This window comes from Anarrhichthys ocellatus, unplaced genomic scaffold, assembly GCF_004355925.1.
Source record: "Anarrhichthys ocellatus isolate YVR2014 unplaced genomic scaffold, GSC_Weel_1.0 scaffold19, whole genome shotgun sequence".
Taxonomy (NCBI): domain Eukaryota; kingdom Metazoa; phylum Chordata; class Actinopteri; order Perciformes; family Anarhichadidae; genus Anarrhichthys; species Anarrhichthys ocellatus.
The window spans coordinates 1,029,037-1,049,858 of record NW_022280049.1 but is presented as its reverse complement, the minus strand read 5'-3'; the positions used below and the strand labels follow the sequence as shown (position 1 = coordinate 1,049,858).

Here is a 20,822-nt window from a genome sequence, read left to right as displayed (position 1 = left end):
GGGGGGGGGCAGTAGGCCAACACCTGTTGCTCGACAATCTTGTTATCCTTTTAAATGTGTATTATACTGTGTGTATATATGTACTACAATCTCACTGTGGGCTAAAACAACCCAACCCAATGCTCGTACATGCTTCAGATTTTAGATATGACAGATTAGCTCCATGTACACATGGCACCTGATGTGTTGACGAGCTGAAACTTGCCTCTTACATGCCATGCCAAATAAAACAGCACTAGCGTTCCTCACATCTATACCTGTTTTGAGTATACTCGAGCTACAGACATGTCATTCATCTGGCTAATGTGACGTTAGTGACATCAGCAGGTCTAGATAAGTACACTGACGACCTTATGTTGTAATACAGCCTAAAACTGAGAATTTCATACATTTCCACACGCAGCATGCCTACTTTAAAATACACACACACACACAAAAAGGTATGAAGTCACCCGTGTATGACACACCGCGGCCGCAGCACCGCCGGCACACAGTCAGAAATGAGACGTTCACACTGCCGAAGTCACACGAACATACACGCCGGTTAAATTCACGTCGCGTTTGGGCGGTTGTAAAGTTGCCGAGGCCTACACACTGACCGTCTGCTTCTCTTGTGTCGGAAGCAATGCGGTAGTCGGTCCGGGGGCTGAACTGAAAGCTCTGACGGACTAACGGACACGGCGGAGGAGGCGGCGGCGGCGGCAGCAGCGAGACCTACCTTCTCTCCCTTCTCCGCTCGCAGGGCACTCCCATGCATCGAAGACACAGACACGATACTCTTCTCCGTCTTTCAGGCACAACCTGGACTTGGGAAAGTTGAGGAGAACGAGCTGTCACGACGGATAAAACCTTCCTCCAGTTCCTGGCGAACTCCGGCGACAGCACGGAGGGACGAATGCGGAGGAAGGGAACGCCACAACAAGCACAGCGCGAGCATGCGGGTGACGTCATCGCGCATAGTTTACGTGGGCGCAAACTTTTTTTTTTTTTTTTCCCCCCTCTCCGTGAAAGACTGTGGAAAAACTTTTCAGGATGCTCTGGATGTTATTCTAGATTCAAATATTGGTTTAAGGATCCGTAGTAGAATAAGTAATCAGATCATTTTCTGGAGTAAGCATACGTCATAGCCTACAGCTCAATATTAGGTTATTATTAATTACATATTAACTTGAAGGCTGAATCATATTTCATAGCTCGTAGAAGTGGAGCTGGTTTGGTTAGTATTTGCACTACTGGTTAGTTAGTTAATTCACATTATATTTCATTGTATATATTGTGCATTTCATACTTTTTACTGTTATTTTCAGTATATACTGTGCATTTTTCTACCTATCCCCTTGCGGGATGAATAAAGTATCTATCTATCTAATTAATTTCAACTATTTGCCTCATTGTATGCCTCAGAATTTATATGATAGTAAGATGTAAAATAAGCTGCAAAATCTGATTTTTCAAAGTAACTTTAGCTGTCAGAAGAATTTTAAGTAAAAATCTGAATAAAATGGAAGTACTCCGGAGTAAACTGGGATTAGACTGAATGAGTGGTCATGCAGGCTCCTACCAATGAGTTACATAAATGAATGAATAAGAACTATACCTGCAGCCATCATCCGCCTGTCTTACCAATACAGCATCAACATTTGATATTACTTACCACAACAAACACTGCCAAGTAAGGAGAAAAGAAGAACAACAGCAGCACTTTGATTAACATGCCTTTATCTATTTATTGATTATACCGTATGTCTATAAAACACAGTATAAAATACAATCATATTTAAAGATATTATTAAAACCCTTCTAAGCCCTTATAAAATAAAAATCCGATAAATACAGAATAGTATTATTATTATTATAAACCCATACAAAACAAGTGTTATTGAAAGTCAAGGTATTCTTTAAATATTTATGAATATTATCATGTTTGTGTCAGGAAAAGCTCCAACCGATGACAAGAATAAGTATAAGGAAAGTCAGGAAACAAAGGTCCATGTTCTACCATCAACTGTCTTTGGAAACTGGAATTCTGTTAAACAGAATAGCATTACAATATATTTAAATTAAAATGAAAGAACAGTAAAATGGAGCAGAAACATCAAGTGAATCAAGTAATAATGTGAAAGTCAGATCGAGGAATTTCCCTCTGGTAACTGCTAAAAGTAATGAAGTTATGGGCTATTGGCTCACCAGGAACAGTGATGGCATAAATGTGCAGCAAAATATATATAAAAAAAAAGAGATTTTCATAATTTAGAGAACTCTCTAAAATAAAAGAGTTTGATTCCTACATTTCCCATTATTCAAAGAGAGGTAAGACGCCCCCAGTGGACATAATACAACCATCAAAACAGAAAGAGAACAAATCACCTCGCTCATGATTGTGTGCATACATAATACACATTTGGTCCCCTTATTGCACAACTGTAAACACTTCAATACACCATATGAATGCCTCTCTGCTAAGTCTCTCGTAATGTTTTTTTTGGCTCATCTCGAGAAAAGAAAAAGGCACAGCGTGTTGGTTGCTTTGGATGTGTGAATATCGTTTCATAGATTGTTCTGAGAAAGCCTCAATGGCACTGGCACATCCTCAGCAGTGCATTAATTGGTCGGATTTGGACTTCACATTTCTCCTTTTTTTTTTTTTCCAAAGTCATTGTTCAGTATACCTCACTCTTTCATCAGTCAGTTTCTCTCACTCACACCCTCATCCCCGCACACACACACAAAGTGCCCTACTTCACCTCAATCTCGACACGCGCGCACACACACACACACACACACAAAATCTATGAGCCTCCTTTCTCCTCTGTTGTGCTTTGCCTACTGTAATTATTCCACGGTCACAGATTTGGCCAAGTTTCTGGGAAAGTCAACCTGCAAAAAGAGAAAGCAGTTCGTTAGAACAAATAATCTGGAGCATAAAGTGCATTTGCTGTTTGTCATCTACGAAGCATACGCTTCTCTTTTACACTGAAACAAACACAAATTAACAAGCTAGAAAAGGTGGATAACAAATGTTAAAAACACTTTGAAATCTGAGTCACTGACCAGTGCTTGTCTTTAAGATAAGAAAAGTCACTGATTACACATGTCATAACTGTGTTAGCTATTCAAGGACATCATATCACTTCCGTTCACCAAGGTGCTGACGGACAAAACGCCAAACTAGAGGCTTCAAAACAGCAGTCCACAAACCAATGACTGACGTCACGACGACTATTTCCACTTCTTATATACAGTCTCCGGTCTATTAACTCCAATGGGAGAAGTTAGGGTGAACACAGCTCATGACCGATTCCTTCAAACCAGTCATTCAAGTAAATATTGAATCTATTTTCCAAAAGGAACATATTTTCTGAACATTCCAACACTAAATTGACATTTTTCAGACAGACAAATCCAGAGAAAATGTACTTTGTCAGAGACCTTTTTCTGTCTCAGCAACATACCCTCACGAGATCTGGCAACGTAAGTTTGCAAACGCCTCAGCTAACTTATTTTCATAATGCTAAATTAAAGAAAATGTGGCAGTTTTTGTTTTTCTAGGTTTTGTAGGTACCAGGGATCAAGGCTCAACATTCTGTCGTCTGGCGGTGGATAGAAAATTCTCCTGATAATGCTACATAGTGAACAACCAATCTATGTTGGAGAAGACCTAGTTACATTAGCTGTTAGCAGCCGGTGGGCAGCACAATCCTGCTTTGTAATCTGGTCTGTGCATCCACTGTACAGTATGTAAAGAATTAATTAACTGCAAGCAATAAATAGCCTCCCAGAGTCTTGTGCTGCATGCAAATTACATTCCATTGACATGCTAAAATTATACTTTGATATTCATAATCACCGTTAAATTAAAAACATAAATGTTGAGAACATTGCATGTATCTGAACTTCAGACTTAGCATATCATTAAAACTAATATGCAACAATATCAAATTCATAGGCTAATAGATAGCAAAAGCTAATTATACAAGCACACAATGTTTTTGAATAAATATGCATTTAAATGTCATATTCCTAACCAGGAATAGCTACCTTTCAATATCTCATGATAATGACAATATTTGTATGATCTCCCTCATTTCTGGGGCTCAGATCGCTGATCAAAATTAGCAGACAAAATGTTTGGTTGATAAAAGACAATACTTTACGACTCAAAACAAAAATACTTTGACTGTTTTTCATGTACAGTGAGAATTTGTACAGAGTGGAAAATGGTGTCGATTACTTACGTCATATCCTCGCAGGACGGCCAAGTGGAAGGACAGGAGCTGCAGGGGGATGACAGTGAGGATTCCCTGCAGACAGTCCACAGTCTGCGGCAGCTCGATGGTGTGGTAGGCCATCTGACTGATCTCAGGGTCATCCTGGCAACAAAGGATGATGGGCCGACCCTGATGGAGAGAGAGAGTCGCGAGCAAGAACATCAGTCAATTGTGAAAGTGTCCAGGTGTGTGTTTCAGTGCCTGCAGGTTTTTCCAGGACTTACCGATCTGGCAGTGACTTGTTGCAGAGCATTCTGGCACTTGGTGTAGCAGGCGTCTTTCATGATGATCATGATGACCGGCATGTCTTTGTCTATGAGTGCCAGAGGACCGTGCTTCAGCTCCCCGGCCAGGATGCCCTCGGAGTGCATGTAGGTGATCTCCTTGATTTTCTGCATTGGAGTGAAAAGAATAAAAACTAGCTCAGAACATTATCCTGGATGACAACATGACACCATTTTTTTGTTTAAAATGTTTTGTTTTGGTTTCAGTAGAGAGCATAGATAAGGAAGCAATTTGTGTAATACGACCTTATGAAGACAAATGTACCATTCTACGGTTGTATAAGGAGGACACATACAGCACTACCGACATTCAAACTCTGTTTTGTCATCTGATGCATGCACTTTGTCTACATATTTCATGTTATTCTAGGAGAAGTGAATTGCAGTTTTTTGACAGATTACTGTGGCGTTCTCAACTCACCAGCGCCCCCTCAAGGCAGGTGGCGTAGTGGAAACCTCGGCCCATGACCAGCAGAGACTTCTGTTCATAGAGTTCATCAGCGATAGCTTTGATCTTTTTATCCAGGGCCAACACCTTCTTTATCAGCTCTAAGAGAGTAGCATAGTATAGACTATTTAGTGGTGTGGAGATGGAGCTATTTTGGTAACAGAGAGAATTTGAGTGCACATCCATTTCAACAAAAGATAAAGCATTTTGTTGTACAGCTTCATTTGTCAGTGTTGGTCAAACATAGTTTAGCATCTGTCAGTCTGCATTTAAAGATACTGTGGCTCTTGTTGAGACCACGAAGGCTTTGCATTTCTGATTTACTGGTGTTTTTCTGACTGACCGGGTAGCACTTTGAAGCCTTCGATGATCTCCATTCTTCTCGGCTGTAGGGAGAGCCTGTCCTCGCTCATCATGAGGCCAAACATGGTGAGGGCCACAAACTGACTGGTGTAGGCCTGGATCACATTCACAATGAAACACTCGTATAAAACATGTCGATTTTACATATTGCTGATGCCAGATTGTGAAACAGATCTTATACACCATACCTTAGTGCTAGCCACTCCGATCTCAGGGCCAGCATTGACGTGGACTCCGCAGTCTGTTTCTCTACAAATGGAGCTGCCCACAGTGTTGGTTATACCAACTGTCAGAGCACCTTGACCCTTGCAGTAGCGTAGCGCCATTAAGGTGTCTGCCGTCTCTCCTGAGGAAGCAGAGGGAATGATATAATATGCTTACAATGCAGAATTACAGCACAATAAGGCCACTGCTGGAGGTAAAACACAAAAAGGATGATGATACAGACTTCACACAGGACCATGTTTTTGAAAAATAAAAATCCAGTAAAGCTACAACAGTGACCTCAGAAGCCAATAATATGAGTTTTTTTTGTGTTTTGTTTTCACCTGACTGACTGATGAAGAAGCAAACGTCGTCTCTAAAAACAGGCGTGTTGCGGTCCAGGAAGTCGCTTGCCAGCTCCACCATGACAGACAGCTCCGTCAGCTCCTCGAGGACCTGCCTCGTCTGAAAATTAAGGAAACAAAAGCAGCGATTATACAAACAATTACTTTGTTTTTTTTAACTGTAATTTTACTACCGTCTCACAGAATGATGATCATCATGCGTATCCTAGTTTTTGATAGCTCTACTCACAGCCACTGCAGCGTGGAAGCTAGTGCCGCAGCCAATCACAATTAGCCGTCTGCATCGTTTGATTTCCTTCAGGTGGTCCTTCAGCCCACCGAGAATCACTGAGGAAATAGATGGTAGTTACATTAGTGTGCATTTAAATGAGGGCAAATAAATATTAGTCTCTGATTTCTTCTTCATTCAAATTAGACAAATAATAAGAAGGACTCAGCAAGAAACTGCAGATCCTGCCTAGTCCCTGCTAATATTGGTACAAGGGATCGTGTACCTTTTCAGGTGCCCTACATATCTTTATGTACATTGAAGGCAGGGCAGGTATCAAGATCGCCAGTCACCTGTGTTTGAGTCAAAACAAATACGTCCCCTCATGGTGTTGACGACCGACTCCGGCTGCTCAAAGATCTCCTTCTGCATGAAGGCATCAAAGTTACCTGCAAAGAGAGGAGCATATTTGTGCATCAGACTATATGGTCGGTACTCCTCATGACATATGAGGACATGCAGAATGTCCCCAAGAGACAGAAGACAGAAGTGTGTGGAGTCTTGTGTTGAAAGAGGCTGAAAAACTGACAGCTGTATTTTGTTTTCACTTTCAGCCAGCAGATGGCGAGCAAGTCTACACACTAGACTCGATCTGTAGCTCTGCATTAATGTTCTCAGCGTATTCATTACGAGTGGCGGAAAAATACCTTTAAGAATAAAACATGAAGTATATGTGTTTCTGCAGTGTTGTGGCGGACTGACCCTGTCCTTTTCCTTAAATTTGTCAGCAAGTGGAGAAGTCCCACCATGTTTCTAATCAGAAACGTTATACGATGTTGTGTCTCAGTTTCTCGTCGAGGCTGGAGACAGGCATTGTATTGTTTAGACTAGGTAACGATGATGAGGTGCACACCTCCATCTGTGACCTTGTTTCTTTGGTATAATTGAAATTGGAGATATTCTTTCTTTAACTAAACTCCATGTGTACCACTGTTGTGTTGGGTCTGTTTCCCGGTACCATGTTGCATGCATTCATTGTTCAAGGAAACAGAAACCAGTGAGAACATTTTGCATTCACCAAAATAGAGTCTGACCTGAAAGTACAATGTTTTATTCATCAGTAAGATCTGTTGGAAGCTGTGCTCTTAGTGTTCTTCAGAACCTCTGATCTCTTGCACGTTTAAACAATTCCCCTTTAAGCTAAACTACTTGTCTAAAATAATATGAAATAAAAGCAATTTATTGTCCTCATATCCACCAGCAGACAAAGTTATCTTTTTGACCATTATCTGACCTTTCATGATCTGTTGCAGCTCCATCTGAAGGGTCTGGATTGCCCTCACTGGAACCTCACCATCCTGCCGTTTCACCCTGCGGATGGAGAGTTCCCCGTCGATCACCACTGCCATGTCATTATCCTCCAGGTACAGCACCTTGTTGGTGTGCTCAATGATGGCACTGTGGGTAGAGACCGTAGATTGGATATAAGTAGTGGACTTAGTCACCGTGACATCACCCATTTGTTTGTATACTAGGGTTTTGAAGCCTTGAGTTTGGCATTTTGTTTGTTGCCGTCTTGTTTTCTTTTTAGCAACCACAAGTGACACAAGAGGGGGGAGCCAAGTACAACCAAATGCTGAATAAGACATTTTTAGGCTCCCAAAAAGGTTACTGTTAACTTTCATGAACTGAAAACATACTGTGAAAGGGTTAAAGTTCTATAAGACAAAAAACAGACAATGATGTGGTAGTGACCTGTCAATCACAATGTAACCCACCCTAAAGCATACTCTGCTTTATGGTCTATTTTACTCATAATTGACTAAATGAACATCATGTTGGAATGAACAAGACTAGAAACTAGTGATTGAGGACATAAACTAATGTTTACTGAGGTAATAGGTCACTGAACTTCTTTCTTTTCTCACACTTGATAGGTATGGTAGAGAGAGACAGTGACATTAATAACATGACAAATAAGAATCGAATTATTCGACACACTCCACAGACAATTGGCATCTCACCTGGCATCAGAGGCAAAGTAATACTCCACAGGCCTGCCATCCCCCACAGAGTTGATGCCGGTGGGGCAGTCGGGACGATTATGGCTGTTCTTCTCCTGGACTGGAAGAAGTCAGAGGTCAAGGGTCAGAGGTCACACCGTGACTTTGAATGACTAAAACAATCAAGATGTGCTCATCAATTGAATTCTTCTTTTAAACTCCCAGATAGAGTCAGGTCACTGCTGCTGTGAGATGAGTTGTCATGTGGAGGCATCAGTGAATGGTATTTGTGATCCAATGTGTTCTTTATTACTATACATGCCAATAGAAATAAGACATCTGCTATTACTCTCCAGTAAACTAAATGTTCTCTGGGATGTCAGCAAGACCATGATCTTATTTGGTAATTCTAGTATTGTATATATTGTTTAAACAAGAAGATTTATATATATTGAAGAGATATCAGTCATGAAATAAAACAATATGAAAAGAAAAGGCCAAAGAGAATTGAAAGGATTGTTTTCAACCACTAAATCAACACACGCTGTATGACCCCACTGACTCCAAACCATCTAACTCTGCCTTGAGCTTTGGACTGGTCCCACTTGAACCATTAGTAAAGAACCATATATTCTAAGTGTACAGATAAGGCAGTGTACAAGTAGACGAAAAAGCAATTGCAAAACAACCAAGTTGTTGCTCACAATGAAAGATCCTACCAGCAGAGGCTTTTGGTAACAAGCGTATATGAAACATTGAAAGAGAAATGCTGTCTCTATTGCGGGGAACTCTAGGAGTGAGAACCACATTCTTTATCCACTCCCCAGAATAATTTCCAAAAGACCACTGCACTCTGAAAATACACAAAGAAACCCCTGGCAACATTTTAGGGAAATGGCTTTCGAAGAAAGGTTTTCAGCAGAATTATTGCACAATGCATAACAGAGTTCGAAAAAACATCTTGTACTTCTTCTACAGTCAGCCAGGAGCCTCACTATGTGAGATTTGTTACAGTACATCTGAGGAAGAGGAAGAGTTCGGTAATTATTACACTGTTATCCAGGGAGAAAGTAAAGATAGAAGATGCTCACTTGATAGGATACATGTTTGAAGGCTACTGTTTATGCTTACTTTCTGCATATCTTTCTGATACAAACAAGGACCACTTAGATTAACTAACAATATACAATACGGAAATTAAAATACACTATGAAAAAAAGTGTATGCAATAAAAAAATGTAAGCGAGTGACCAGCTACTGTGAAGCATTATGTTACTTTACCTTTATAAGGCATTATAACATTCTCTATAATATGTTATGATTATTGTTACAACATTATGAATATTTATGCTTAGCACTGCTATTATACAGTGCTATAAAGTATGTTCATAATGCATTATAGACATGGGCGTCACAGAAAGTGTTGCCATTTCAATGAAAAGACTAAAACCAACAATGAATTTATCCTCCTAACAAGTACAACTGAAGGCATGAGTCGTATTCATCAGTGCCGTAAAGCTCCATTGCTTCCACAAAACTATTAAAAACGGATCAATGAGCCACACTGTTGCACTCGGTGACATGTCCCTTCATTAAGATAAAGACGGGCAGTGTAATTTATTTTGGGTCGATCCCACATACACCACCCGGCTGGCTGGAAATAGTCACAAACAAATATTTACTCCTGTTTGAGTTTGCTCAAAACTACAGTATCCAGCTGTTTTAGGAAAAGGTTAAGTCTTTTTTTTTTTTTTTTAAATGAAAGTATATATTCACAACCCAATTTCAAGATTCACAACTTCAGTAAGAATGCTTGGGGCTGAGAGTCAGACCGTGTTGAGAGATGGACTAAGGCATTGTTGGTTTGGGTCTTTGCCTGCCTTATCCTTTTAAGATGTGTGTAAAAGTGGTGATGGATGGTAAATTGACTATATGCTGATGAATTAAAACTCTCTGCTGCTGTGAATGCGTGTACCTACATAGTGTCCGTCTGTGAGCGTGCAGAGATTTAGGGTGCAGTGTAAGCAGATAATGGCAGACAGAGATAGGAACAGGGCTCACCACTGTTGTACTGGATGGGGATGTCAGTCGTCAGCTCTTGCTCGCTTCGCACACCAATGAGCAATGGACTTCCTCTCCTGCCAGGACAAGTATGAAGCAGGCCGGGAGGAAGACGGAGAGAGGATTAGGCTTTGTAGTAGACACACAATGTAATTTACATACACTCTCATGTGGAGCTTTGTACAGTTTTTTTTCTTCCCTGTACCATCTCAAACTCAATCTTTGTAAGATTAGTTTTTCATCCTTTTAATCCTGAGGTTGGGTTTGTCCCTGTGCAGAGGCTCAGACATCCACTTTATTCCAGGTCGCTTCTAAACGTTCTAATCTTGAACATCAGACAAGTAAACAGATCCTCAATTCGTCTACATCCCTGTAGGATTTGCTCACAGTTCCTGGACCGAGTCTCTGCTTCCTCATTGGCTACTAATTCCATGTGGTCTTCCCCTATTGGCAGTGGAGGCAGAAAAGGTGCAACCACATCTAGATGTAGAAAGGTGAGGGAGGAGGGTTTTGAGGAGACGAACTTGAAATAGATGAAACCTTTTCACAATAATCTAGTGACCACAGTGCAAACAGTACATGGAAAGAAAACCACTTCATGGCCAATAATTATTATGAGTTAGTCATTATGACAGCAACTCTTGAGAAACCACGTCCAAAGGGCCTCTCTTTATGTCTTGTCTTTCTCTGTCTTGAGCTCTCTTTTCTCTCCGTTCGCCCTTCTCTGGGGCTCGGCTACGCTGATGTAATATCACTTGTTGTTTTAAGGGGCGTGGGGCTTGGAAAGGGAACGCCTGCAAACAGAAACATGTGGTCGCTATCCAATACAATACTTACCCTGCGGGAGAGACGGGAAGGGGGGACGCCAAGGGACAGAAGAAAATTAAGGAGTAAGTAAGACAAAGACAAAGGGGCAGAAAAAAAAGAGAAAGGAAGAACAATGGATTGAGAGAAAGTTAAAGAATGCGAATCTGAGAAGAAAAGAGTAAAAGTCCTGCCGGGAGGTTGAACCTTGGCAACAAAGAGCGGGTAGAGACGAGCATCACTTCATAATTACAAATATCCCCTCATCCCTCCATTCTGGGAAACAATGCTAACTATTCAACAACCCCAAAAAATGCATTGAGAAAGCCAAAGCTGTGCAATATACGGATATCAGAATCTTTTCTCCAGAAGCTACAAGCACACAATAGACAGATGAGATGCTACAGTTTCCTGCAGCAGATGTTGGCTGCAGCAGATGTTGGCTGCAGCAGATGTTGGCATCCACCATAAGTAACAGCCCACTTATCTCTCCTCACTTTGTTGCCCATTTGCCCTCCGCCTGTTTCCTTCTCTCACTCCCGTGCTGCAGCAATCTTCCTCTCCCCTGATCCATAACGGCTCAACCGAACCAGGAAAGGTGCGAGTAAAAAATAAAATGATGTGAAGTGATTAACCGTGAGTCTTTCAAGTTTCTGGCAGGGGCATTTGTTAATGAGTCACAGAGAGGCCGTCGTAGAGGCAGCAGCTCAGAGGCCCAGGAGGAAGAGGAGGAACCTGAATTCAACCTCTGCCTGAGTCTTAAGATGCACACAGCACCGACACATGCAGGCGTTTGGGATTTTCCACACATTCACACAGAAAACATCTCTAGTTTCCATCATCATACGTTATGGCTGTTCCATAACAGTCATAACATGCCACGTGTAATAGATGCTATCTAAGATAAGCCACGATGACTGAATAAAGTCTCCTTGAATCATATCTGGGATTGCTTCATTCATGTAATAACAGGGATGACTCATCTCTAATGAGTCTGGCTCACTACTCACATGTCAGAAATGTCAGTGTAGAGTGTAGAGTGTGTGTGTGTGTGTGTGTGTGTGTGGTACTAACCTGGTGGACACAGCCTCTGAAGGGAAATGACGGCTTTTAAACACCAGAGCGAAGGCCCCCTCCTGAGACAGAACGGAAATACTGAGTTTACATTGGCTTGATGAAAGACTGAAATGCATAAACATGGAAGTACACTGAGGAGATATAATATAATATAAAAATGAAAACTTGAAGGCAAAGTTTGTTGTGTATTCCGGGAAAGCATGTAACCTTTAAGAGAAACATTTTCGGGACACAAACAGACGTCTCTTCTGGCCCTGTGGGGTTTGGCAGTTGTGATAAGTAGTGACAGACAGTGGGAGGGGCGGGTTAAGAGAAATAAGACCTCTATTGTACAACATCAGCTGTGTCTCGAAAGCACTCACTGCAATGCTGCCTGCGGTGGTTAGAGGCAGAACTAGCTTGGAGTATGTTTGTGTGGTGTTGAGAAAAGGGAGACGAGGGGAGGGCGTTCTCGTTGTGACGCTGTTATCTGGTTCCCATTACTACGAATCCAAAATGGCTGCTCGTGCCTCCTCTGTTCTTCCAAGGAGAGAGAACCCACTCCCAAAAAAAAAAAAAAAAAGTGTGACGCATGAAAGTCACAATGAAGCAGAGAGGCTTGACCCATCTCACCCGACAAAAATCTGTGTCTGCGACTGATGATGTCACTTGTGATGCTGTTCGGGCGGTTACTATAGAGACGGTGTACATTGTTTTAATGGAAAGGAAATGCAAGCACACATTTTAAAATGAGCACGTAAGTGTCAGTGAATGATTAATGAGATATTTAATGGCACTAAGCTACAGGATTTTATTCTTCATACCAGGAAGCTGGTTATAAAAATGTCCATCTCTTAAAGTAGAGCTGAAGTAAAAAAAACCAAGATGCTGTGATGCGTCTCACTGGCAGTGGTGGAAGAAGTACTGAGATCCTTTGATATGATAGTAGAATGAATGATAGAATGATAGTAGAAATAGCACGGTCTCAGAATACTCCATGTACAAGTCCTATATTAAAAGTGTTATTTAAGTAGAAGTAAAAGTGAACTCTAAATATCAAAAGTAAAGCGGCTCCTTTACAGTGTTATATTATTATAAAATATCACATTGTTTTGTTTTTATCACTGATGAATACATGAAAGAGCATGTTAACTTTGAAGTTTGCCAATGTGGAGCCAATGTGAGATATTTTAGAGATTAGATTAGTAGTATAGTATTACATCACATCATATTAGCATATCTTATGTACATGTTTGGGATTGAAAAGTACAATGCAATGTAGTGGATTAGAATTATAAAGTGGCATAACATGATAATACTCAAGTAAAGTATGTCAAAATACTTGAGTAAAATAACTTACTTAGATTACATTACTGCTCACTGGCAGAAGAAAGAACTAGAAGCAAATATCTTGTAATATTACAACAAAACAAAGATTAGCATGCAAATGCTATCAGTTAGCAGGGGATAAGCGGTGTTATTGTGGTAGCAGTCAGTGTTGTAAGTTACGTGTTGCTGTGTGTGAGCTACTCACCAGCTGCTTAATAACCCTCTCTACCAGGGTGGAGAAGGTGATGTCATTCTCTCGGTTGTCGTAAACATATTTGGTTAGTTTCGGTATCACCTCTGTGTCCGTCTCTGACTCAAACTCGTATCCTTTGTTGATCTGAGGAAGGTACAGTGTATATGAAAACAAACAAACAACCTGAGCAGAAACTGTCAGTCATCCTGCAAGATCAGACTGCAGCAGGTCTTTCATGAATACCATCTATACATTTTAATTCTGTTCACTTTTTACAATATATAGCTATAACATAACATAATATAAATATCACTAAACAAAGGTAAAAGCCTCTAGTTTTTCATTCTGCATGTCGCTGATTGAAACTCTATTTAAACAAGAGACCATCTTGCGATTGGGATTACACCTTTCACAACATCAACAGGTGTTGCAGAGTTATGAGTCCGATGCGGTGATAAAATCTGTCCACTGACAGAAAGATCTACACACCCCACCGCTCTTGTAGTTCCTGTACAACAGGCATGACTCGCACACAGACTCAAAAAAGGGAAAAGAAATACCAGCGTTGCTGTCGTGGCTGATAGCTACAGCAAAGATTTGTATTCATATTGCTGTGGTATTTGTTTTGGTTATTTTTTTCACTATATAGAAGTTCTGCCTCTTCTTTACATTTATCTGTTCAGCTTTGTTGTCCTTGTCTCTAGCTGTTATTACTATTTCTGTGTGAGTACATTAAGAGATGCAAAAAAACTGGAGTCAAATTGCTTACATTTGTACTCAGAGTCACACTTGTGACGTTGTCTCACATCAATGTTGTGCGTCAACAACTAGCTACTTAAAAGGTCCATTGTGTGGGATTTGGCCACCTCTAGTGGAGAGGTTGCAGATTGCAAGTAACTGAAACTTCTCCCGGGTGTCCAGCCTTTAGGAGAACTACAGTGGCTTACGCGAAATACATGAATGGCCCTAGCTTTTTAGCTTGTCCGTTCTGGGCTACTGTAGAAACATGGCAGTGCAACACAGCGGACTCCGTGAAGAGGACCTACTCTGTGTGTAGATACAAACGGTGGACCAGGCAAGATCTCCAATGCTTTATTTTCTAAAGTGATTCAATTACACACTAAAGTTGCATGGGCCGATTAAGTAATGCCACTTAACGTTTTGAGTGAAATTCTTTATTTGTTTTATCAATGCTTCTTCTATGCATCGTATGTACTTACCAGTCAGGTTTGACTTTTGCCCAAGTACAATGCGGCAGCAAGTCACTCCTTAGTTAATGAGTAATACTGAATAATGTTGCCTCAATAGAGAGCTCTCGTGCTGACAGCTGAAGGGATTTATAAACAAAAGAAAAGTCTTATATAATGTTTTCAGTGTATTTATTTTATGAAATTAACTTATTTGAAAAACGATGCTTGCAGTGGTTGCATAAGCAGCAGACAGAGTAACTTTTACAAACCCAGCTGAACAAACAAATCAAACGATGCAGCCACAAATGTGCCTAACCTGTAAACAGAACAACATGGCAAACTGTGCCATATTAGTCTTCATGGTTCATTTGAGGGATGTTGTGCTTTTCAAAAATACAGTGACGGAGCTGCTTTCCTTTGAGCAGAAAGACACAGGGCGGGTCTGAGAAGGCACTGAATGGAATTGAAACTCAGTTGTGTGTACAAAAGAAATTCCTGACGACGAGTTTACTTACCAGGTATGCCTTCAGCTCTTTGTAGTTGGTGATGATACCATTGTGGATGACGACAAACTCTGAGAAAAGAAAACGTCAGTGAGAGTGAACGATTACAGCATTACACTATTGTTGACACGACTATGAAGATGGCGCACTATTGACAAAGAGGTGGGTGTATATTTGGCTAGAGCAGAAGGTATGTTGTATTAAGGTATCTTGATGGTTTAATTTAATGATCTGCTGAGACAGGCTGGGTGATAATGAAGTCATTCAAAACAAGATCTTCAAAGAGTCACAGCGAAACAAGATCAGAGTTCTCCTGTTTTTCCTGATTATCGAATGACTCCTGTGTTTCACTGAAAGCCTAAAACCGCCATTAATGTAGATATTTCAACAGCATGTTTTGCATAGATTTACAGTTGGTTAACCACGGGTGTTAAATGAATTCATACTGTACACTGTACTGTGTATGTGAGCACATGTTACCGTTTTCCTTGTCGGAGCGATGAGGGTGGCTGTTGACAGGGCTGGGCTCTCCGTGTGTGGCCCAGCGAGTGTGAGCGATGCCAAAGTGTGTGTACAGCTCCTCATCCAGGTCCAGTGAGTCTTTCTCTGAACAAGCAAAAAAAGAAGAAACGACACCAATCACTTTACTGACATGAACGTGAACAGTCACCAAAATTCAAACATTAGAAAGCATGTTGACAAAGACAATATGACCCTGCATGAACCCACTGTAAAGCTCTTCATCCAGAGCCTTGACCTTCCCCTTCGTCTTGATTATGCAGACGCTGTCGTTGTTGTTATCAGTGGCCGTCTTCTTAGGACCATCCACAGCGATGCCTGCAAACAGACAGGAGGGGAATGAGATAGATACTTTTGGAGCAAGAAAGCGCACAGATTCAAAACCTTCTAAATACATCAGTGACGAGAGGTTGAATGCAACTTCATCGTGAAAGAATGCAGATGAATAGGTTATGAGTAGTGACAAAGGATTTAACCTGTTGAGGTACCATTTGTTGTGGGTGTGTCTTTGAATGTGCGCAAGTAGGACATAGTGTCATTAAAGGACATCTTAATTGTGTGGCTTCATCTTACTCAAATCAGATTTACAAACACAAAGTGTGTGTTTGAAATATTTTAATGAAAAACCGTCAGTTTATTGGTATTGCCTAATGTCATTGGTCTACTTGTGGTATTAATGCAAATATTCTGATACGTGCGAGTGCGTTGGTCGGAAGCCGATGCTGCCTAAACGCCGTAAAGGTTGGCCTGTGTTATTGTCGCATTGAATAATAACAGGCAATGCAATTCTGCGTACCAAAACCTCAGCTCATTCGATTAACAAACGCTAATAATGAAAATTGAGTCAAGGGAGTTGAGAGTCGGAAACAGAGGCAGCTCGCCCTCAAAGTAAAAGTTGCGCGTTTTCAAACGCGTCGACTACAGCGATCGACTTTAGGAGAGCTGAATTAAATAAATAAACAAATAGCCTAAATAGTGAACGTAATATATAACTGTTATCAAGTCATATTTCTGCCACTTTCCCACGACTGATCGTGAATAAATTTGGCCTTGGGGGTCGAACACTTATATCATCAATTCCTGTATTTAAATGACGTCTTCTTAAACTATTTGTGTGAATGTTTCAGGCTGTAGTGTAGAGTCATGTGTCGAGTCTGACTGTAGAAAGAGTTGACATTGAACTTTGACGTTATTGCTGGCTCTGTTGTCATGTCTCTTACGCCTGTAAGCTATCTGACATAAGATCCTTCAAGTTTATTTACTGTTCGCACTTTTGAGTACATTACGTCATCACTTGCCATCCCACAATAAACATAGGGGTATCTAACTCTGATCACGAGCCTTTCTTTAATACGACAGCCTCCTACAGGGTACTCATGTGTAAGCTGCTAACAACACGGGTCTGTATTACAATGCATATAGGGCTGGGCGGTATACCGGTTCAACCTGTATACAGGTTTCAATTTCCCGTATGATATGAATTTTTTTATATACCATCATACCGGTGCACAGCCGAAACAACTTCTGTTGCTCTTCAACAGGCAGCAAAATATATTGTTCGCAGCCAGGAGTGCTACAGACGGAGCTAGTTGTCTTACCTGTAATGAGAGCGAACCCTAGTCATGGTTTACTTTATAACAACAATTAACAACCCACAACTAATGCTCTTTAACAGGGCAAAACACCATGACTCAATAGTGTGTGACAGATAAACAATTTGTAGCACTAATAATTGTACATTTATAAAATTTCTCCGCCGAACTGCATGCTGGGTAAAGCTCGCTAACAGTCTGCTAACAAAGACTGAACAATAAAAGGTATTTAGGTCAGACACATATGCAACGCTGATTACCGTAATATGTGTGGTATTTGTTATAAATGTACATGTAGCGGCTTCTTCTTTAAATTCCATTGGCGACGTTTTCTTCACTGTTCTGAGATAGATAGATAGATAGATAGATGGATAGATGGATAAATAAATGTGAAGAAAACAGGAAGTGACTGAACAGAAGACATGCCACACAAACAGCTGTTCACCGCTCGCTGGCCTGCCGTTTCTTTTTGGCGTTAATTAATTAATGCTTTAACACGGAAAAAAAATACCGTGATATACCGTGAAACCGCCAGAGTCTTACAAAATACCGTGATATGCATTTTTGGTCATGCCGCCCAGCCCTAATTGTATAGCAATAACATATAAAACCTACTGTCACCTTTCAAATTGTTTAACTTTTAAGAAATTTGATGGTTTCTACCTGCGTCTGCTGTCCTTTGGCATCCTGGCAATATGGATTCCAGGCCAGCCAATCAGCTCCTTCCTTCTAAAAACTCTATTTCAGACTCATCTGTCATATATTACTGAGTACTAACCATTATTATTGCCCTTTTTAAATGACGTGCTATGGATTCAGTGTAGGCTACACAGAGACACTGCACACATGAAAAGCAAAATTAAGTTGTGCAATAACTTTATGAGAGAAATATTAGATCTGCTGGTTCTATGACCTCAGTATTTGTCCCCAAATGCCTGTGTCAACGCACAACACGATTCATGCTATATAGTCATTTAAAATGAATAGCATGTCATTTAAAAATGATTATCCTGCAAAAAGAGTTTTATTTATTCATTTATTTTATTCTATGCAGAATAGTTAAAAGTGAGAAAAGTAAATAGACTTGAAGGATCTTATGTCGGATAGCTGGCGTGACAACAGAGCCAGCAATAAAGTCAAAGTTCAATGTAAATCACCTCTTTCTACAGTCAGACTCAACACTACAGCCTGAAACATTCATTTGAATTGATGATATAATGAATCATTACATACAGATAATTCAGTGTTCCAGCCCAATGCCGAGTTTATTTACAATCAGTCATGGGAAAGTGGCAGACAGTTATATATTATGTTCATTTGTTTATTTATTTAATTTAGCTCTCCTAAAATCTGCCTCCATTTCCGACTTCAAGAATTTACATTATTAGCACAAGTGGATCAATGAAATGAAGCAATAAACTGACACTCTTTCATTATACAACGTGAACAATGGCAAATTAATTGTACTTAATGCAAGCCATTGGTGGGTTCTGGCTGTTCTATCAGTTTTGCTTCATTTCATTCATTCCAGTCCAACAAGGTACAATTTTGCTGACTGTCAGGTAACATGTGTAATATCATACTGATTCAACTCCAAATCGTCTACATTTCTGGCAGATTGTCTTTCTTAATGATTTGACTGCTGACAAATACAACCCAGATTTAATTTGTTAAAGGACGTGACACACAGGTGCTGCCAAGAAGTACTGTGAGCTTTTGTGCATACGTGTGTGTGTGTTTGTGTGTGTGTGTAGGTGTGTGTGTGTGGGGTGTGGCAAAGCTGTGAGGCCGAGTGTCTTACCTGCTGAATCGTACCCTCTGTACTCCAGTCTCAGCAGACCCTTCACCAGCGTCTCAAATATCTCCTTTCTGGTGCGAGGCACTCGGTAATTCAGGTAGGCAAAGATCCCTTTTAGAAAGGGAGAGAGAGAGAGAGAGAAACAAAACTGCTATTTTTTTTAAAGTCTGCATAATCTTCACCTTAATATGTCTGGGAAGGACAAGAACGCACAAAAGGCTGTATGTGAGAGCAGAAATGGCTTCTCATTACATTTAATAACATGCGTCGGTCAAGCTCTTGCATCTTCGGTCAAGCTCTTGCATCTTCATTCAATTAAAACTACTTTTTTGTATGTGTATGTGCGTAGGCATTTTCCGGGAAGCTGTCCTCTCGCAAGCACACAGCCGAGCATTGACGGACGCACATTGCTCTCAGTGTTGGAGCAGCCAGGTAGGCAGGCTCCTGCAGACACCGAGAGAGTGCGAAGTGCAGTTAAAGATTGACTTTCGGCTGTAAACGTCCCCGCTCGAGAGTGTTACACGTGAGGCTAACTGGTGCTTCATCTTAGGTGGCGCTTAGGATGCGCGTCACGACATATATAATAATAATGGAGACAACGGATTTCATTTAATCATGTTAAAGTACGACTTGCCTGTCAACGTTCGTGAGTGGAAACACTGACACGTCGCAGCTGCGCGTAATGCGTCTCAAGAATCCACACGGATCGGAAAACAGAGCCGTCTATCCGACTGTTTCAGTTCAGAACTCATATCTTCAGCATGACTATCACATGCTCGGGACAACTTCACGAGAACAAATGTATGATATGATAACTTTTATCATCACGCGCACGGAATCGGTGTCTAAGCGCTGGGCACGGCGGGGGAACCCGTGAAGGCAATTTCCGTGCGTAAATCAATTGAAATTCCCTCCAACAAGTTTCGAAACACATTTACTCGATATAAAGCAAACTTACCACACATGACTCAAGCTTTGCCTTCGCTGCAGGACCCCTTTTCTGAGAGACAAGGACTTGGAGTGATGCCTCTGCTCTGTTGAATCCACAATGACTGCACACGCCCACTATTCATCTAAATTATGTTTCCTGGAGAGGCAGTGGCCCCGCCCCGCCTCCCCTGCCCTATCAGCATCGTCGCTATTTCGCCTGCCACAGATTGATAAACCCCTTTAAACTCTATTAATTGGCGACCTGCCTGTTGACGTCAGCAGTATTACAGAGTTTGTCCTGCTTCATTGAGGATATATATGCATATGCTTCAACTTTCACATCTGTTAGCTTGACATGTGTTAGCTGAAATCTTTTGTTTCAATTGCCAGTCACTACCAGCCGCAACAGCGATGCCGGTATTGTTTTCACCTTGTAAGTCTGTGTGTGAGCCAAGGGCCCCGTAAGTAATGGGGGACAAAGTTGGCCCCCCGACTTTACGCCCATGGACCAATGTGGCATCTTGGCTGATCCCATCGCACGATGGTTTCTAGTTTCTTTCTTCAAGGCTTGGCCCAGACTTCTCTCCGCCCAACCCTGAAAGCTGTGAATGAAGAACCACACGAGAGGAAACAAGTATCATAACAATGTGGAAAATAATTATCTTGTGTCCTACTATGCATGAAGATGTTATTGTACGTCCAGT

General features: G+C 41.0%; 2 protein-coding genes across 2 annotated transcripts in view; both read right to left on the bottom strand.

Moving 5' to 3' along the window:
* The window catches only part of mapk9 (mitogen-activated protein kinase 9), a 13,866-nt gene extending 12,905 nt beyond the window's left edge, over window positions 1-961 (bottom strand). Inside the window, exon 1 of the mRNA XM_031857725.1 lies at window positions 719-961. The gene's annotated coding sequence lies outside the window, so the exon portion shown is untranslated. The remainder of the gene's footprint in view (window positions 1-718) is intronic.
* Window positions 962-1,702: 741 nt separating this feature from the next.
* gfpt2 (glutamine-fructose-6-phosphate transaminase 2) lies at window positions 1,703-20,231 on the bottom strand. Its single transcript, XM_031857723.1, has 19 exons — window positions 20,147-20,231; window positions 19,192-19,299; window positions 16,009-16,116; window positions 15,760-15,885; window positions 15,292-15,350; window positions 13,599-13,730; window positions 12,083-12,144; window positions 10,205-10,281; window positions 8,165-8,264; window positions 7,435-7,598; window positions 6,494-6,589; window positions 6,162-6,259; window positions 5,912-6,032; window positions 5,552-5,709; window positions 5,344-5,458; window positions 4,974-5,101; window positions 4,493-4,660; window positions 4,236-4,397; window positions 1,703-2,877 (listed from the first exon to the last, which is right to left on the bottom strand). Exons 1-19 carry the CDS (start codon window positions 20,151-20,153, stop codon window positions 2,833-2,835), a joined length of 2,034 nt encoding a protein of 677 aa, XP_031713583.1. The 5' UTR covers window positions 20,154-20,231; the 3' UTR covers window positions 1,703-2,832.
* Between the last annotated feature and the right edge of the window lie 591 nt (window positions 20,232-20,822).

Bases quoted from the DNA above. Each gene is read 5' to 3' on its own strand.
- gfpt2 (XM_031857723.1), bottom strand. The intron at 15,886-16,008 runs GTGGGTTCATGC...TTGCTTGTTCAG, and splicing joins TCTGGATGAAGAGCTTTACA to AGAAAGACTCACTGGACCTG. The intron at 2,878-4,235 runs GTAAGTAATCGA...CTCTTTTTGCAG, and splicing joins CCGTCCTGCGAGGATATGAC to GTTGACTTTCCCAGAAACTT.